This window comes from Notolepis coatsorum (assembly GCF_963971535.1).
Source record: "Notolepis coatsorum genome assembly, chromosome: 12".
NCBI lineage: Eukaryota > Metazoa > Chordata > Actinopteri > Aulopiformes > Paralepididae > Notolepis > Notolepis coatsorum.
In genome coordinates this window covers 65776873-65797956 of record NC_140176.1, presented here as the reverse complement: position 1 = coordinate 65797956, position 21084 = coordinate 65776873, and the positions used below count along the sequence as shown (strand labels likewise).

Sequence of the window (21084 nt, the reverse complement as noted above, 5' to 3'; positions counted from 1 at the left end):
AACATGGGTCTCCCAGTCCCTCCGCTCTGCAGTAAATCTAATTTATTTGTAAGGCCCGACAACACACGTTAATGGGCCGGACATCCAATCTTTATACTCGACAAAAACACTGAGTAATTAAACTAATTTACAGTGCCGTCGAGATATCGGTGATGGCTGTCAGAATGTAGAGCTATTCAACACTTATTTGAACCAAAAAGTTCCACTTACTGCATCTTTATGTTGATTCTAAGACAGGTGAATTAGGTGTTTTTGTAGCGTGTGTTCCTGGCCCCGGCCCCAGCGTGGGCTCCCTGGACAGGAGTCGAGGACAGCTCTCCAGCCAGCTGAAGGCGTCCCCTCGGCCTGCTGGAGCAGGTGATGTGGGTGGGCAGCAGGGTGGGCAGCAGGGTGGGCAGCAGGGTGGGACGTGGGATCTCGCTGGCGGACAGGATGGGACCTCCCTTATGGGACAGGGCGCTGATCTGCCTCCTGAGAGCCTTCACCTGCTGGGCCTGAGTGACCACATGCTCCTGCAGACGGATCACCTCCTCCCTCTCCACCTGCCTCCTCTGGTCTGAGTATTGACCACCCTGGACCTGGACGGACACACACGTATATACATATATATATATAGATGCACACACACATATGGTACATAGGCACAACAACGTTGTTATTGATGATCATACAAATGATGGACCCCCCAAAAAAGAAAGAAACATGAAAGCGGTCCCCTGTCCGAAACCAAGATAAGATTGAGACTAATTAGACGATAAGATAAGAGACGAGACGAAGACCATGAGTTTCAGACTGGCGTCAGGACGACACACACACCGACACACACCGACACACACACACACACACACCCACCGACACACACACCGACACACACACACACACACACACACACACACCCACCGACACACACACCGACACACACACACCGACACACACACACACACACACACACACACACACACACACACACACACACACACACACACACACACACACACACACACACACACACACACACACACACACACACACACACACACACACACACACACACACACACACACACACACACACACACACACACACACACACACACACACACACACACACACAGACTGTACCATCGTCCTCTGCCTGGCGTTGAGCTTGTGTTCCAGGTGTCTCTTCTCACACAGCAGGCTGTTCATAGTGACGAGGCGCTCCGTGTGGCTCCTGGTCACCTGCGCCAGAGAGTCACGAGCCCCACGGACCTTCAGCTGACACACACACACACACGCACATGAAAACAGAGACACACACACACGCACGCGCACGCACACACACACACACACACACACACACACACACACACACACGCACGCACACACATGAAAACAGAGAGACACACACACACGCACACACACACACACACAAAAACAGAGACACACACACGCACACACACAAAAACAGAGACACACACACACGCACATACAAAAACAGAGACACACACACACACACACAAAAACAGAGACACACACACACACACACACACACGAAAACAGAGACACAATATTCAGCCAAAACAGAGGACAGTGACCGACATGTGAAAACACAGGTTGTTTTTGCAACACGTGATCACACACACCCCGTGAAAGAGGCGGAGCTTTAGCAGCACAAGGCCGCGATTTGTCAAATTTTAAATGTGGATGTCCAATCATCGTCATGATCACAGATTCACAGTCAAGATCGAGTCGCAGTCAACCTGTTCCAGGCTGTCTGTCTGTGTCCCACACCACACACTAGGGCAGAAATCATAATCACGATTACTACACATGATTACTCGTTGACTTCAGAACATCATAATATGACGATACCTTTCTTCTCGACCAAAGGCTGCCGTTCTCTCATCTTCTACAAGTTACCAAACATTTTCCTAACTAACTGGTGAAACTCGCGGTGGCTCCCTCCTCCCCTCAAGCTGAAGCTACTGTGTGGGCGAGGGCGGGAAGGAAGGGTGCGCTGCATTTACAACACAAGATAAAACGAGAGCAACACAGCATGCGTTTGATCTCGGTTATCTTGTTTTCATGATCGTGGGAAGCAACATTTTAATAATTGAAATAGCTAGCATTGTGGCACTGGCACTGGCACTGGCACTCACACACACACACACACACACACACACACACACACACACACACACGCACACGCACACACACTAAAGCCCAGACAGCAGCTTACATCCCACTGTTTGATCTCCCTGTCGTAGGAGACCTGGCGGATGAGACTCTCCTGCCTCAGCTCCTCCACCTTCCTGTTGGGTGACAGCGTCTGCAGCGCCTCCACATCCACCAGCTTCCCAAACTTCCTCAGCATCTGCTGCTTACAACCTTCCTCCAGCACTACACGCACGCGCGCGCACACACACACACACACACACACACACACACACACACACACACACACACACACACACACACACACACACACACACACACACACACACACACACACACACACACACACACACACACACACACACACACACACACACACACACACACACACACAACAGACACATATAACTGATTTATAAAGAGAATCCTGTGAATTAAATCTGATTAATAAATAAAAAGAAACTGTCACATTTGTGCACCTATTACACTGGGTGTGAGTGTGGGTGTGTAGAGGTGGGTTAGGTCACAGTGTGACTTGAGGCTGACCTTTGCTCTGGGCCTCCATGTCCCTGTTGTCTCGGAGCAGCTGGACGTGCTGCAGGCGAGCCTCCCGGTAGAGATTCTTCTGGTGCCTCTGCTCCTGCTTCAGCTCCTTGCTGCGCTGCTCCAGACCCTGCAGAGCCGCCCGGGTCAGCACCAGGGAGGGAGCCAGGCTGGACGGCATCACACCGCTGGTCACAAACTCAATCTGGAAGAGGGGGAGGGTGGGGGTGGATGGAGGGGGTAGCATTTCTTTTTAAGGGATAGCACACGTTTTTATGAAGCCTGTGTGTGTGTGTGTGTGTGTGTAATAATAATTTAGGACCTGCTCAGAGGTCATCAATCGGCACACATGCGATGCATGCATGCAATTCGTATCTGCGATTAACCCATCCCGTCGTCCTTCCCCCCCAAGGGCAGCCGGGAGCAGACAGGCGTCAACGTGAGCCGCGCCAGGGGACCAATCCAAGTGCTCCTGTCCGTCTTCGTCAAGGACGCCACAGCGTTAGCGATCTATTGTTGTGCATGTTTTTCCATTGGGTTTATCTTATCGGGGGGGGGAAACCCTTGCGAGCACGGGGAGAACATGCAAACTCCACACAGAAAGGCCTGGGAGATACCCCACCTGGGTAACTGGCATCATGGAAACCTGGTCCCCAAGTGGGAATCGAACCCTGGACCTTCTTGCTGTGAGGAGACAGTGTTAACCACTACACCACCGTGCCGCTTTGTGTATGAGTGTGTGTGTGTGTGTGTGTGTGTGTGTGTGTGTGTGTGTGTGTGTGTGTCTGTGTCTGTGTGTGTGTGTGTGATATGTATATATATAAAAAAGCAGCCATATATGTACTAAAACCGCACACTGGTAGTCCCTGCCAGCTGCCAGATTATACTTGCTTCCCAAACTAAGGGTTCATTCAGAAACATCCAAAAAAGCACTTTCCCCGGTACTTGGGTTTTTGAAAATGTTAGCGTTCCGTTAGCAAATGCAAGTAGTGATCAATGCTAGTGGTGGTCAATGCTAGTGGTGGTCAATGCTAGTGATTGTCAATGGGGGGCATTTAGCATGGAATATTTGAGATATGATTCATGCCATAACCAAGACCAAGATGTTTAATAAAAAGTCTTTGTTTCTGAGAAATTGGTATTTGATAGTCAGTGTGGTCTGGAACCATTACTGCCAAGATTCCATTCCACATAGCTCCAGTAATTGTAAGAATAAGTCACAGAACAGCTTGAGACGACTTCTAAGCAACTTTTGAGTGAAATGGTTCCAAACCCCCACTGGCTTCCACTAGCAGAGCTGACAAATACTGACAGAGACTGGTGTCAAATTCTCAGCAACCAGAATTCAGAGGTATACCATAGAGGCATAGAACTATATAAATCCGGGGTATACCATAGAACTATATAAAACAGATGTGTACCATAGAACTATATAAAACAGATGTGTACCATAGAACTATATAAATCCGGGGTGTACCATAGAACTATATAAAACAGAGGTATACCATAGAACTATATAAAACAGAGGTATACTATAGAACTATATAAAACAGAGGTATACCATAGAACTATATAAAACAGAGGTATACCATAGAACTATATAAAACAGAGGTATACCATAGAACTATATAAAACAGAGGTGTACCATAGAACTATATAAAACAGAGGTATACCATAGAACTATATAAAACTATATAAAACAGAGGTATACCATAGAACTATATAAAACAGATGTGTACCATAGAACTATATAAAACAGATGTGTACCATAGAACTATATAAAACAGATGTGTACCATAGAGAACTATATAAAACAGAGGTGTACCATAGAACTATATAAAACAGAGGTGTACCATAGAACTATATAAAACAGAGGTAAACCATATAACTATATAAAACAGAGGTATACCATAGAACTATATAAAACAGAGGTATACCATAGAACTATATAAAACAGAGGTATACCATAGAACTATATAAAACAGAGGTATACCATAGAACTATATAAAACAGAAGTAAACCATAGAACTATATAAAACAGAGGTATACCATAGAACTATATAAAACAGAGGTATACCATAGAACTATATAAAACAGAGGTATACCATAGAACTATATAAAACAGATGTGTACCATAGAACTATATAAATCCGGGGTATACCATAGAACTATATAAAACAGAGGTATACCATAGAACTATATAAAACAGAGGTGTACCATAGAACTATATAAAACAGAGGTGTACCATATAACTATATAAAACAGAGGTGTACCATAGAACTATATAAAACAGATGTGTACCATAGAACTATATAAAACAGAGGTATACCATAGAACTATATAAAACAGAGGTATACCATAGAACTATATAAAACAGAGGTATACCATAGAACTATATAAAACAGATGTGTACCATAGAACTATATAAAACAGAGGTGTACCATAGAACTATATAAAACAGAGGTATACCATAGAACTATATAAAACAGAGGTGTACCATAGAACTATATAAAACAGAGGTATACCATAGAACTATATAAAACAGATGTGTACCATAGAACTATATAAAACAGAGGTGTACCATAGAACTATATAAAACAGAGGTATACCATAGAACTATATAAAACAGAGGTATACCATAGAACTATATAAAACAGATGTGTACCATAGAACTATATAAAACAGATGTGTACCATAGAACTATATAAAACAGATGTGTACCTGGTGCAGTCTGAGAGGAACCACCACGTCCAGCTCATTCAGCTTCTGTTGTTTCTCTCTGTTTAACAGCTCCACGTTGCCCTCTGCTGCCTGCAGCCTGCTGTGCACCACTTTCACCTGCCCCACACACACACACACACACACACACACACACACACACACACACGCACACACACACGCGCACCAACCAGAGATGAGATGTGTGGTGAGAATCAATGTCAAGAGTATGAAAAGAGATTGAGTTGTAAATCAAATGGACAAAATTCACAAGAGACAGGGAGAGAGAGACAGAGAGAGAGAGAGAGATATAGAGAGAGACAAGGAGAGAGAGACAGAGACAGGTAGAGAGAAAGAAATAGAGAGAAACAGGGAGAGAGACAGAGTGAGAGAGACAGTGAGAGAGACAGAGAGAGATACACAGAGAGAGACAGAGAGAGACAGTGAGAGAGACAGAGAGAGAGACAGAGAGAGATACACAGAGAGAGACAGAGAGAGACAGTGAGAGAGACAGAGAGAGAGACAGAGAGAGATACACAGAGAGAGACAGTAACCTTCTCTGCGAGAGCGTTGCATTCCTTCTTCAAGGCTTCGACAGCCCTCCTCTCCTCCGCCAGCAGCTCCTCCAGGTCCAGGCGGCGCTCGCGCAGCTGGACAGTCTTGTCAAACAGCTCCTGATCACAGTCTGACACACATCACCCTCCATTTATATACACAGACCACGGGACATACACTGTACAGGTGGAGGTGATCTGGCAGCTTGCAGGACTATCAATCAATCAACCAACCAACCAATCAATCATATTACTATTAGATACATCTAGATGCTAACACCCTCAGTCAACCTCTTATGACTGTAGCTTTCAAAATGAGGTATGTAAAAGATTGATATCAGTGATGATAATATATAATGTGTAGAATCCAGTATCAACTGGGTACTACTGACTGGGAGGGCAGACACTGTAGTCCAGGTCCGCTCCCCCCGACCCCACGTCATCGCCGTCAGAGTCCAAGTCCTCATCGTCATCAGAGTCTTCATCGCTGTCCTCCTCTTCCTCTGGGGACACACAAATGGACGACGTAGTAAGGAATGGCGCACACACACACACACACACAACCCTCTCCTGCTGCCACGTCTCTTCATAGTGATGGGACGTATCGTAGCTTAAAGGGATACGGTTTAGTACAATTTTGGGGGTTTGAGATCATGGAAGTAGTAATTATCAGCATTTGTTAAAAACGTTTTGGAAGTTTTGTGGATGGACGTTTTTTCATATTTTCTCTGAACAATGGAGCACATGTAGCTTCATTCCAAGCGGCTTCCTATAACTGTTTCGCAACAAAGAAAACTGTACAGAAGGACTTAAAAGCAACTAAACCCACCCCACCACACCTTCCTCTCCAGTGGGTCTCTCCTTCTTCTTGACACGTTTGATCTTCTTCTCAAACACTCTGGTGAGGAAGGCCGACAGCTTGTAGTCTTCTGCCAGCGAGGCCTGGAACAGGTCCACCAGGGCCCTCTCTTTCTCCTGCAGCTTGGCTATGTCTCTCTGCATCAGCTCCAGCTGCGTGCTGCAGTCCTCCATCTTAGACTAGGGGGGGGAGCAGTGAAACGTATTGGGTATCCATGTGTGAGCGAAGGTTTTTTCGTTTACGATCAGAGTGCCTTGGATTCCTGGCAAACTGCCAACCTCTACTATGGATTTCCATTATACGTTTTCTTTTTTGTGATCAATTAAAAAAATATATACTGGGTATATATTTCACACGATTACATAGAAAAATAATGCTTGGAGGAAAATTCAAAAATAAGCTTCTCGGTTACAGTGGGTGACAATATTGTCACAAGGAAAGATGAAATTACCTACCTGGGTTCCATCCTAGAGGCTAATCTTTCCTGTGACAAAATGGCATCCAATGTAATAAAAAAAGTCAACCAACAAACTCGATTCTTGTACCGGATCTCCTCTCTGGTAAACAAGAATACCCTGAAGACTCTGGCAGGAGCACTCATTCAAGGGTACTAAGACTATGCTTGCACCTCATGGTACTGTCGTGGAATATATTATCATGTCATTATGAGTCTTTGTTATTTTATCATGTCATACAGCTTGAGTTTCAGTCCGACCAGATTTACTGGTTAATGTGTGTATGTCTCTTTAAGATTACTCTGATATTCTCTCAGTCATAACGAAGTTGTTGTTTCTCCCAGCCATAGAGCCATAACCCAAGGTCATGGGAACTGTAAGATGGAGCTGTTTTCCTTCCAGGCTTAGCCATAACATAGTCGTATTATTAATTTCTCTAACCAGCCATTTTGTTTTCTTCTACGTCATTTCATGTATTCAATTGTATGTCTGACCAAGGCTCTGGGTCAGTCCCCTGTCAGACGCTAGTGGGTTAACATGTCTGTCTCTGGCGGGTGACTGGCCTGGTAGCGTGGCCACGCTGTCATGAACTTTCTTTATTGAATAAACCTTCTTATTATTATAAATAATGACTCAGAATGATTAATGTAAACGGCTCATCGTTTGTCCTTTAATAATTCCCATTACAGTACCAAAGGCACTAAAAAACAAATGACAAACATCTCAAAACAAGCTGGTCAGACTACTGCTTGACCTGACTCCTAGAACCCACCTCACCGCTGCCCACTTTGACAACCTAGGATGGCTTAGAGTAGACGACAGAGTACAGCAACTTGCAATGGGCCTGGTCTACAAGATAGACTACGTGACCAAGGTACCCATGTACATGTCAAAATACTTCCCAAAGGTCAGTGAATACCACGATCACAACACCAGAGGGAGCTCCACAAATCATGTTAAACCCAGATTCGGCTCAAACAAGGGACTAAACACGTTTCGCAATTATGCCACATCAATGTGGAACGCCCTACCCAAAGCTGTAAAGCAGGGGTCAGGAACCTTTTTGACTGGGAGAGCCATAAAAGCCAAATATTTCTAAATATATTTCATTGAGAGCCATATAGTATTTTTAACGTATAATAAATTAAATATGTCTTACTTTTAATGCGACTTCTGGTGCTGCATGGTTTTGCTGATGGCCTTGTAATCTGGTTCGTATACGTGCTGAGGTTGAGCTTCATGCAGGCGTTGAGGCTTCCATCAGTTAAACGTGAGCGTAGGTTGGTCTTAATGTTCCTCATATGCGAGAATGACTGCCCATATGCATATGTAGAGCCAAACATGGTCAATACGGCAATACTCACGCTGCATTGTGTGGTATGTCACAGGAAGCTCGTTCCAAGTTTTAAGAATCAGCTGGTCTTCAGGTTGAAGATTTTTAATTTCTGTCCACTTGTGTTCCCTCGCCAGCTCTGCTCGCTATATCTTCAGCTACAGATACTATTAGCTGTATCTTCAAAACTAATTTCTGTTTACTTTAAAATGACAGTATTATTAAGAAATATCACAAGTATTAAAAAAAACGATTTTTTTTTTTTTTTTTTTTTTTACTCAAAAATTTCTGGGAGCCATATGCTGTTACCAGAAGAGCCATATATGGCTCGCGAGCCATAGGTTCCCGACCCCTGCTGTAAAGGAATGTGAATCACTACCCACTTTCAAAAACACTCTCAAAGAACACGTACAGGAGACTGCAATTCGAAACTGGCCCCTGTAAATGTCCTAACCCAGTTGTACAGTAAATTACCAAGTATAGCTTTGTCAGTATTCCAATGTACAGTGTACAGTGTCCCCCCCCCCTACCCAACCCCCCCCCCCCCCCCCCACCTCCAATGTACAGCCCCCACCCACCCAACCCCACCCACCCAACCTCCTCCAATGTACAGTTTCTACGTCAAATGTATATACACTTTTGTATCACAAACAGTACTGTATTTGCAAATCTGATATGTCATAAATGTATAGATGTAGCAGTACTGTCTATCTGTATGTCATGTATGTCATATATGTCCTGATGAATTGAAAATGGGGGACCCTGATGTAAACAAGACGAAAGTCTTTCTCTGGTCTGCATCCCCTTAACAATTGTATGTATTGAGCTGTACTGTACCCATTCTGTAATCTGTTAATAAACTTTTCAATCAATCAATCAATCAACCACACGCACACACACACAGTCGTACCGTGATGAGTCTCTTCTCCTCCAGGCAGGTGTTGACCCTCTCCTGCAGGCTGCTCTCCCTCTTCTCAAAGTCCACCAGCAGGAGCAGCTCCTGGAAGAGCGTGACGTGACGCAGGTCCGCCTGCTTCATCTGGACGTCCAGGAACAGCTTCTGGTGGCGCAGGTGCAGCAGCTCGGCGTCAAACTGCCACACGGACGTCTCCAGCTGCATCCAAGGGAACCCAGGAACAGAGGGATGGAGGAGGGTAGAATTAGTGTCAAGAAGCTAAACCCTATACAGTATTTCAAGAAACTTAAAAAGAAAATCAGTTTTCCATAATAATAATAATACATCATCATCACAACCACCATCATCATCACCATCATTATCACAACCACCATCATCATCATCATCATCACCACCATTATTATCATCATCATCATCATCACAACCACCATCATTATCACAACCACCATCATCATCACCACCATTATTATCATCATCATCATCATCATCACAACCACCATCATTATCACAACCACCATCATTATCATCACCATCATTATCATTATTTATCATCATCATCATAACCACCATCATCACCATCATTATTATCATCATCATCATCATCACAACCACCATCATCATCACCATCATTATTATCACCATCATTATCACAACCACCATCATTATCATTATTATCACCATCATTATCATTATTTATCATCATCATCACAACCATCATCATCACCATCATTATTATCATCATTATCACAACCACCATCATCATCATCACCATCATTATCATTATTATCACCATCATTATCATTATTTATCATCATCATCACAACCACCATCATCACCATCACAATCATCATCATCACAACCACCACCATCACCATCATTATCATTATTATCACCATCATTATCATTATTTATCATCATCATCATCATCACAACCACCATCATCACCATCATCATCATCATTATTATTATTATCATCATCATCACAACCACCATCATTATCATCATTATCATCATCATCATCATCATCATCATCATCATCATCATAATCATTATCACAACTACAACCAGCATCATCACCATCATTATCATTATTATCATAATCATCATTATCACAACCACCATCACCATCATTATTATCATCATCATTATCACAACCACAACCATCATCATAATCATCATTCCTAGCAGACAGACCTGCTCCAGCAGTGAGTCCTGTTCATACAGCAACCTGATCTCCTCCTCCTTCACGCACTCCTCCTCCAGTTCACTCAGCCCTGCTCCTCCTGCCACTAGGATCTCCTCCTCCTTCACGCACTCCTCCTCCTCCTCCTCCTCCTCCTCTCCTTCCATCTCTTTCTCCAGCTGTTCCAACACAGTCTGGGCTCCCTCGTCCTCTTCCTGTTGCTGCTGAGTGCAGGCGCTGTCGGAGAAAATGCCACCACCATCAGTATAGAGAGTCCCATTCAGGCCAGAGTGGCTCATATGAGCAAGTGGACATTTCAATGAGTTACGCTGAAATGAAAATAAACTAACTGACAAACCAATTAGTTTAAAAAAAGAAGAAAGAAGAAAGAACAAGTAATTTAATCTTGTATTGAGGTGTAAGGTACATCAATCAATCTGATAAATCTGAGATAATTTCACTAGTTCCAATGCAACTGAACTTATTTCAATAAATCAATAAATAAACAAACAAATACGGTAGATCATTACTTTTGTTTCAGGATAATGTTGCTTGTGTTGAGAAATTCCTCAAAACAAGCACATTTTGTAATGTAACAAAACAAGCTAATTTGTATTGCAACAAAACAAGCACATTTTGTAATGTAACAAAACAAGCTAATTTGTATTGCAACAAAACAAGCACATTTTGTAATGTAACAAAACAAGCTAATTTGTATTGTAACAAAACAAGCTCATTTTAAGGAAATAGGATGTTTAGCCTAAATGGCTTGTTTAGATGGAGATGGAGTCTGACGTTGTGGAGCTGGCTCCCAGCAGGGCTCCGTATCGCTCCAGGGTGGCACGGCTGCAGCGTAGCCTCCTCTCGGGGGTTTCCTCCGCCTGCAGGCTGGGCAGGGAGGGCGGTGGCCGGTGGAGACGGGGCACCAGGCGCTGCTGGACCAGCTGGAGCCGCCGGGCCTGGGAACGCTGCTGGGACACGAGGCCGACCTTGGCGTCCCGCAGATCCATGATGCGGCTGTTCATCTCAGTCTTCTTCTCGCGGATCTGGGACGGGGGACAGACGACAAAGCGGAGATCGAGGATCAATTATTACTGCACTGCTTTTATTCTGTCTGCACGTTATGCACTGCTTTTATTCTGTCTGCACTTCATGCACTGCTTTTATTCTGTCTGCACTTTATGCACTGCTTTTATTCTGTCTGCACGTTATGCACTGCTTTTATTCTGTCTGCACGTTATGCACTGCTTTTATTCTGTCTGCACTTTATGCACTGCTTTTATTCTGTCTGCACTTTATGCACTGCTTTTATTCTGTCTGCACTTTATGCACTGCTTTTATTCTGTCTGCACTTTATGCACTGCTTTTATTCTGTCTGCACTTTATGCACTGCTTTTATTCTGTCTGCACTTTATGCACTGCTTTTATTCTGCTTTTATTCTGTCTGCACGTTATGCACTGCTTTTATTCTGCTTTTATTCTGTCTGCACGTTATGCACTGCTTTTATTCTGCTTTTATTCTGTCTGCACTTTATGCACTGCTTTTATTCTGCTTTTATTCTGTCTGCACGTTATGCACTGCTTTTATTCTGTCTGCACGTTATGCACTGCTTTTATTCTGTCTGCACTTTATGCACTGCTTTTATTCTGTCTGCACTTTATGCACTGCTTTTATTCTGTCTGCACGTTATGCACTGCTTTTATTCTGTCTGCACTTTATGCACTGCTTTTATTCTGTCTGCACTTTATGCACTGCTTTTATTCTGTCTGCACGTTATGCACTGCTTTTATTCTGTCTGCACTTTATGCACTGCTTTTATTCTGTCTGCACTTTATGCACTGCTTTTATTCTGTCTGCACTTTATGCACTGCTTTTATTCTGTCTGCACTTTATGCACTGCTTTTATTCTGTCTGCACGTTATGCACTGCTTTTATTCTGTCTGCACGTTATGCACTGCTTTTATTCTGTCTGCACGTTATGCACTGCTTTTATTCTGTCTGCACGTTATGCACTGCTTTTATTCTGTCTGCACTTTATGCACTGCTTTTATTCTGTCTGCACTTTGTGCATTGCTTTTATTCTGTCTGCACTTTGTGCATTGCTTTTATTCAGTTTATTTTATACATATTTTATGTGTGCACTTTATGCATTGCTTTTATTCTGTGTATTTTATAGAAATTATATGTCTGCACTTTATGCATTGCCTTTATTCTGTCTATCTTGTAAAACATTTATGTCTGCACTTTATGCATTGCTTTTATGATCAATTATCTGCTCATTGTATGCCTGTCTATATTTATGCCAATATTATGCTAATTATATACCTATGTCTGTTTTATATCTACATTACTGCTGTGAAGCATTTTGGGCTGGGATTTTTGTATGAAAGGTGCTATACAAATAAAGTGTATTACTATTATTATTATTATTATTATTATTATTATTATTATTATTATTATTATTATTATTATTATTATTATTATTATTATTATTAGATGATGATGATTTTCTTAACTCCAGCAGGTCACAGAACCACCAACGATAATGACAGCAGCTGTCAAGGTGAGGTGAGCGAGTGAACGACACCAGGCACCAGGGCAAGAGAGAGAGAGAGGGGGAGGGCAGGAGGATGACACAGGGGCATGGATGAAAATGATGTTGATATACAAATCATGGATTTTTGTGTCGTTACGGGGAACATTTGTACCTGCATACTTTGAGTCCACAAAATGCATGCATGTTGGCAAGGTCTGTACATGAGTGAGTGTGTATGTGCATAGGTGTATGTGTTGTTGAGTGAGTGAGTGAGTGAGTGAGTGAGTGAGTGAGTGAGTGAGTGAGTGAGTGAGTGAGTGAGTGAGTGAGTGAGTGAGTGAGTGAGTGAGTGAGTGAGTGAGTGAGTGAGTGAGTGAGTGAGTGAGTGAGTGTGTGTGTGTGTGTGTGTGCGTGTGTGTTTTCCTGCCTTGTCCTCCAGGGTGAGTCTGTAGCCTATATGTTGGTGTATGTATGTTATGTTATGTGTGTTTTCCTACCTTGTCCTCCAGTGTGAGTGTGTATGTGTGATGGTGCATATATGTATGTTATGTGTGTGTGTGTGTGTGTGTGTGTGTGTGTGTGTGTGTGTGTGTGTGTGTGTGTGTGTGTGTGTGTGTGTGTGTGTGTGTGTATGTTGTGTGTGTGTGTGTGTTTTCCCACCATGTCCTCCAGGGTGAGTGTGTATGTGCGTTGGTGTATGTATGTATGTTATGTGTGTGTGTGTGTGTGTGTGTGTGTGTGTGTGTGTGTGTGTGTGTGTGTGTGTGTGTGTGTGTGTGTGTGTGTGTGTGTGTGTGTGTGTGTGTGTGTGTGTGTGTGTGTGCGTTGGTGTGTGTGTGGCACACAGGGTGCAGTTATAGTGAGTATGCCCAGTAAGCAAGGCAGTTAAAAGACAAGGTTAAGAAAAGAATAAGATAATTATTAGTTATGCAGTGTTAATTTTGTCAATGAAAATGATGATATGGTCGTCAACAAAGCTGTTCCCCCTGACTAAATCTAGACTAAAACAAAAAAGACTAAATCCAGACTAAAACTGACTAAGACTAAAATGCTCAGACCTGTAGTTGACTAAAACTGTTAGCACACACACACACCGGAACACACATGCATTGTTTTTGTAGGATCGCCGATGCGATACTCCTCTGCGCTTAACCCGTCCCGTCGTCCTTCCCCCCCAAGGGCAGCCGGGAGCAGACAAGGGCTGTGGCTGTGTGTGTGTGTATGTGCGTTGGTGTATGTTATGTATGTTATGTGTGTGTGTGTGTGTGTGTGTGTATGTGTGTTGGTGTATGTATGTGTGTTATGTGTGTGTGTATGTGTGTTGGTGTATGTATGTGTGTGTGTGTGTGTGTGTGTGTGTGTGTGTGTGTGTGTGTGTGTGTGTGTGTGTGTATGTGTGTTGGTGTATGTATGTATGTTATGTGTGTGTGTGTGTGTGTGTATGTGTGTTGGTGTATGTATGTATGTATGTTATGTGTGTTTTCCCACCATGTCCTCCAGAGCCAGCAGCTCTGTCCTCTTCTTGTCAACGGTCATCCTCAGGTGTTCTGGGACCGTGAAGTCTTTGTCTGTCTTCAGCCTCAGGTCTCCCAGGTTGTCCCTGGCATGGCGAATGGCCGCCACGTCTCGCGGGTCTTTGCAGTTGTCGTCCGGCTTCGCTGCATAGCTGACAAACCAGAAACGCTGTCATCCTTATAAAATACGTTTTTTTTATTTTATTGAAATTTTCTTTGAACATTTACAGTGTCAGGGCACAACATTTGTTTATCATCAAACAATTGTCCTTATGTCAATGTCCTTATTGTCCAGTGGTGATGGTGGTGTCCTCTTCCTGTGTTCTGTAGTCCATTTTTCCCATTTTTCATTAAATTGTGTCTCTTTGTAATCTCAGTTTATGTGTACTTTTCCCATTACGAATATCTCTTCCACAGTGCTCACCTACTGCTCCTCTGTCAGAGATTCCAAGATGTTCCTCCGTATTATGTCTTGTGTCAAATTTCCCAAGTAAAGTAACTTACATGTTTTGGATTGTACACCCGATGACGTCACTGTTTTGAAACGCAAATATGAACTATTATATTTAGAAAGATATTGTTGGTTTATCACGTTACTTTCAACCCAGAGGGTCAGAACAGATCACCTATGAGTGATCTAGTGTGTTAATACTCACAGATCAGCCCACTCCTTCCTCCTCTTCTCTATCTTGGCCCGGGCTGCCTCTGCCTTCTCTGCAGCCTTACGCAGCCTTTCTGCCTGCCGGCCAGCCAAATTGGAGGCCCCGTGACGGGCTGTCTTTGGCCCCGGAACGGCCTCTAAGTCCTCATGCTCCTCTGGAGACACACACAAACAAACAAACACACACATACAGGCAAAATGCTGACAACTGCATTTATTTATTTTAATTATTAGATTTGAATGTGGCCCCTTTCATAATATGGCCCATATGCTTCCCATGCCTTAGCTCATGCTCCCGGGGCGATACATATTACATTTAAACCCATTTAAACCCACGTTTATGATGCATGACTTATCATTTCCATCCAATACATATTAGAATCCTGTGGGACTTTCTAAATGGGATGCTTGGGTTCAAAACCACTGGTCTATAATAAAACATTTATTTGTATAGATCAGTGGTGAAAACGATCATGGACGAGTAAGTAAGTAAAAAAAAAAAAAGAAAAAAGTTGAATATTGAATTGCAGGAAGTATGGTCTGATACAGATGGTCGGATAACCATAGCAAAAATTGTATACAGGAACAGGAAAATAGTGTTGGTAGCGGCATATGCCCCAAATCTGTACGAGGCTAACTTCTACGCTACACTTACCAGAACAATGTTAAACTTTCCTGAATACTCATTTATAATTGGCGCGGATTTTAATGCCATTTGGGATCCCGGGATGGATAAATCTTATCCCACCTTTTCCAATGATCAGAAAAATTCATCTAATGCATTAAAGGATTGGTCTAAGAATACAGGTGTAAATGACCTATGGCAATCACTCAACCCTACGACCAGAAAGTACTCTTGTCGATCTGCAAGACATAACACATTTTCCAGAATAGATTATGTTTTTGCATCCCCTAGACTATTTGATAACTATGACGTGGAAATGGTATCCAATGCACTATCAGATCACTGTTATTTACTCCTAAAAGGATCATTTGGTATACTGTCATCCCGAGCCCCAAGATGGCGATTTAACTCGATATTGCTGAAAAACAAGGAATTCATTACACAATTCAAAGAAGCTCTTGTTGTATTCCTGCTGGAGAATGCGCAATCGGTACAGGACCCCAGAATATTATGGATGTCGGTAAAGGGATTTATCAAGGATTTTACCGGGAACTTTTCCTCCAAAATACGCAAGAATCGTTGTTCAAAACTGGCAGAGCTGGAAACGCTTTACTCTACGTTATTTTCCTCTTTACAATACAACTACTCGGTTCGATTGGAATCTCAAATTAATGTGTTAAAAAAAGAGATTAATGCCATTTTAAAACAACAATCTGAAGTTCAAATACGTAGCACAAGACAACAGTATTACTTTCATGGTTCTAAACCAAGTCACCTACTAGCTATGCAGATACGAGCCAACGCAAAATTTGCAGATATCCCTACTATTAAGGCACAGCAAGAACTTGTTACAGACCCTAAAAAAATCAACGAGACATTCAAAAAGTTTTACTCCAACTTGTACAAATCAGAAATGGCCTTCGATCAAAACAAAATGGACATATATCTTAATCAAATTAACCTTCCTAAACTATCAGAGGATGACGCTAAACAGTTAGAAACACCCATCACACTAGATGAACTTAGGGAGGCCATATCTGAAATGCAAAGTGGTAAGGCTTCTGGAAGGGACGGTATCCCACCAGAAATGTACCTCTCATGCTGGGATGTAATTGGACCCCTATTACTTAATATGATTTTATACTCAATCAAGGAGGGGAATTTCCATAAGACCGACAATATTGCACTCATAACAGTCCTCCTTAAAAAAGACAAAGACCCCACCGATTGCGGTAGTTATAGACCCTTGAGCCTCCTCGGAACCGATATCAAGCTGTATTCCATTAGCCATCAGACTTCAAAAGCATATGACGTCTTTAGTTCATCCTGATCAGACTGGCTTCATAAGAGGCCGCTTGATCACGGATAATATAAGACGGTTATTACATGTGCTAGATGCCAGCAAGGATGACACCCCACCTATAGCGATGCTGTCCCTGGATGCGATGAAAGCCTTTGATAGGTTAGAATGGTCTTATTTATGGGCAGTACTAGAAAGGATGGGGTTAGGAAAAGGATTCATTGATATGATTAAAGTATTATACAAAGACCCATCGGCCACAGGTACAACAGGTATAATCACCTCCGAAATCTTTCCGGTATCGCGCTCTTCCAGACAGGGTTGCCCTCTTAGTCCCGGACTATTCGCTTTATCATTAGAGCCTTTAGCACAATATATAAGACATCCCAATCCATAGAACCAATCGCAATTAAGGGCACACAACATCATATTAGTTTATATGCGGACGACGTAATATTGTTCATGCAAAACCCTAACACCTCAATGCCTCATCTTCTCAAGTTGATTGATGACTTTGGCAATCTATCGGGATTTAGGATAAATTGGCCAAAGTCGGCCTTCCTTCCACTTAATGCCCCTGCAAAGAATATACTCCTTCCAGAAAAAATACCAATGGTTAAACACTTCAGATGTTTAGGAGTTGAGGTATTCCCTACTATAAGCCAAACGGTGAAGTACAATTACACAAAATTCCAAGATAAGATCAAATATGACTTTGACAGGTGGTCCAAACTTAAAAACTCAGTACAGGCACGAGTATCAATAGTTAAGATGGATGTTTTACCTAGAATCAACTTCATTAGCTCAATGTTACCGTTACCCCCTCCTGATGGTTACTGGAAAAAATTACACTCCACCGCATATAAATTTATTTGGAATAACAAACTTCCATGAATAAAAAGATCCACCGCACAGAGAAACAAAGCCGACAGAGGTTTGGCATTTCCAGACTTTTACCACTATTTTAAAGCGTACTCTTTAAGACCACTGACAACCTGGTTTGACTCCCAAGCATCTGTATCCTGGAGAAACTTAGAAGAAAATATAGTAGCACCACATAGACTGCAGGACATAGTATACACCATATTATCAATTAAGCAATGGGAATAGAAATTTGGCCCCCTTATTACACATGTGATCCGGATATGGCGTGAAACACAATATTCTAACCAACATAAATGGCATAGCCATACTCCCCTATTCAATAACAATGCACTCGTTATTGGAAAACGACCTATAAGATACCCCAAATGGGAAAAGCAGGGCATACACACATTGGGAGATGTTTTCAACAAACGGGTTTTTTGTAGCTATCAAGATATACATAAAAAATGTAACCTCACCAGTTCCACATATAATTTTTACGCACAGTTATTGGATTGTTTGAAGGCTCATGGAGTCCCATTAAGGATACCAATTGAGCACCACAGATATCACAAATTCTTCTATGAAAGAGACATTGAGAGGCTTCGTATCTGATTTTTATCATCACTTACTAACGTCTTCGTATGGAATCCTCCCCCTAGACTCAGTCTGGAGGAGGGATATACCAGACTTGGAAATAGACTTTGATTGGCAAGAAGTCTGGGCAAACGTTCAAATTGCGTCACGTAACCCGGACCATCAACAAATTAATCTTAATTATATTCATAGGACATACCTGACTCCTATAAGATTGAACAGAATGGGACTTAAACAAGACTCCCTATGTTCCTTATGTACAAATGGGGATGAGGGTACATTTATGCACATGTATTGGGATTGCCAACCGGTTAAGATATTCTGGAAAGAAGTGTCCCAGCAATTATCAGTATTCTTATTTCTGAACATACCTGTACATCCCTCTGTATTGCTGTTGAATGATGTATTTCAGTTTGCAGCCCCTATACAGCTAAAGAGACTAGTTTTATCCGGTCTCACAACTGCTAAAAAGCTGATAGCATCACGATGGATTCAACCGGAAAAAATGTGCCAGAAGGTATGGGTTCTTACCTATCTCGATGTGATTTATCTAGAAATATCTACAGCAAGAATTTTAGGTGTCAGTGAAACCAACATTGCAATCTGGTTAGAAGTGGTGGAGAGAATAAAAGCTAGCATATGAATTGTAGTGCCTGGTTAGAAACTAATGAAAATGGATGGATTATCCAAGTCCGGGGGGGTCCGGGGGGGGTGAGCGAGCAGGAGCATATGTATGTATGGTATTAGATAGCAAGTATTAGGTATATATCTCGTAAACTACATTTATAATGATTCAAATGGTGATTTCATTGGATGTTTACTGTTAATGCTTGTGTGTCTAATTTGATGTTATGTTTAAAAAAATATATATATATATTTTACCTGCAATTTTGTTGTCTTTTCCACGCTCTGACCTGGACCTCCTGCGTTCCTGCGTGGCGGAACCTCTCCGCTCGCTCTGTTTGAGCTGGGGGAAGTGGTCGGCCAGTGCCAGCAGACGGTAGGCGCTGACCCTGTGCTCGCTGCGGATCGCCACCACGGTGACGGTGTCTGTCCCCAAGGAGTCCCGGAACCTGGGATCAGTAGAAACCACGACAATCAAGGTTTCGATTTTTTTTTGTCAGCCGGCCACAGGAGGCTTAGATGTTCTTTATTGTCCACTTGAAGGGAAATGCATTCTCCGGTCAGTAGCTACATACAGTCAAACGAGAAACAATGAATCAATTTAAATAAAAGAAACTGCGCGATAAAAACACAGCGCACAGTAAAAACAGGAGGTATCATTCTAAAAGAAAGGATTTGAAAAGAAACGCAATGCTCTCTACTCCTTCTGAGAACATGTGTGTTTGAGGTTGGATTCAGACTTCCACCAGCCTGCCCCTTACAGAGAAGCAGCAGGAATATCACACGTTACAAGAATTAAGAGAGAGAGAGAAAGAGAGAGAGAGAGAGTCAATAGTTTTTTTAATTTGTCACGGCATACAAGTATACAATGAAATGCGGGGGGTCTTGCCTGCAACGATGTGCATAATACAATAGTAATATATAATAGAATCCAATAGAACGACATTGTGCAATAAAACAAGTAAAAGTAAACAAAGTAGGGCATATCGGTATATGTACATGAGTTATTTACAGAGCATGGTAGAACATGCTAGGTCCTGTGGTAGTGCAATACACTGTTAGCTACGGATGAGGCACTGGGTCTTTATGTACACTGCTATACAATGCTATATTATACAATCTCAAGTTATACTATACTATTCTTAAAGTGGCCTTTCCTTTTGTAAAGTGACCATAAGTGTGAGCGTGTGCAGCACGAGTGTGTGTTTGCTCATGTTAAAGTGGCTGCTAGTGTGTGAGCGTGTACAGTGTGTGTGTCGTGTGTGTGCTCATGTGTGGTTGTGTGTGGAGAGTTCAGTGTTCAAGGCTCTGATGGCCTGGGGGAAGAAGCTGAGCCGAAGTCTCTCTGTCCTAGTAGCTGGTGTTCGCAGGCGTCTGCCTGACCTCAGCAGCATGAACAGGCTGTTGTTGGGGTGGTGAGGGTCTTTCATTATTCTGCAGGCTCTGGATTTACACCTCTTGTTGTATAGAACCTGCAGGGGTGGTTGTGCAATACCCGTGGTACGCTCGGCTGAGCGCACCACTTTCTGTAGGGCCTTCTTGTCCTGTGCCGTGCTGTTTCCATACCAGGCAGTGATGTTTCCAGTCAAGATGCTCTCTACAGCTCCGGAGTAGAAGGACTGGAGTATCTTCCCAGATACTCTGA

At 42.7% G+C, this 21084-nt stretch overlaps 1 protein-coding gene across 1 annotated transcript in view; it reads right to left on the bottom strand.

Moving 5' to 3' along the window:
* Positions 1-242: 242 nt before the first annotated feature.
* The window catches only part of cfap44 (cilia and flagella associated protein 44), a gene marked incomplete at its 3' end in the record, with an annotated part of 49075 nt that continues 28233 nt past the window's right edge, over positions 243-21084 (bottom strand). Inside the window, exons 20-33 of the mRNA XM_084325852.1 lie at positions 19698-19888; positions 15425-15584; positions 14743-14920; positions 11513-11763; positions 10729-10954; positions 9529-9732; positions 6811-7009; positions 6364-6474; positions 5972-6102; positions 5421-5537; positions 2703-2904; positions 2221-2381; positions 1122-1256; positions 243-578 (exon numbers count right to left, since the gene is read on the bottom strand). Of these exons, the coding sequence (XP_084181978.1) occupies positions 243-578; positions 1122-1256; positions 2221-2381; positions 2703-2904; positions 5421-5537; positions 5972-6102; positions 6364-6474; positions 6811-7009; positions 9529-9732; positions 10729-10954; positions 11513-11763; positions 14743-14920; positions 15425-15584; positions 19698-19888 (2602 nt within the window). The remainder of the gene's footprint in view (positions 579-1121; positions 1257-2220; positions 2382-2702; positions 2905-5420; positions 5538-5971; positions 6103-6363; positions 6475-6810; positions 7010-9528; positions 9733-10728; positions 10955-11512; positions 11764-14742; positions 14921-15424; positions 15585-19697; positions 19889-21084) is intronic.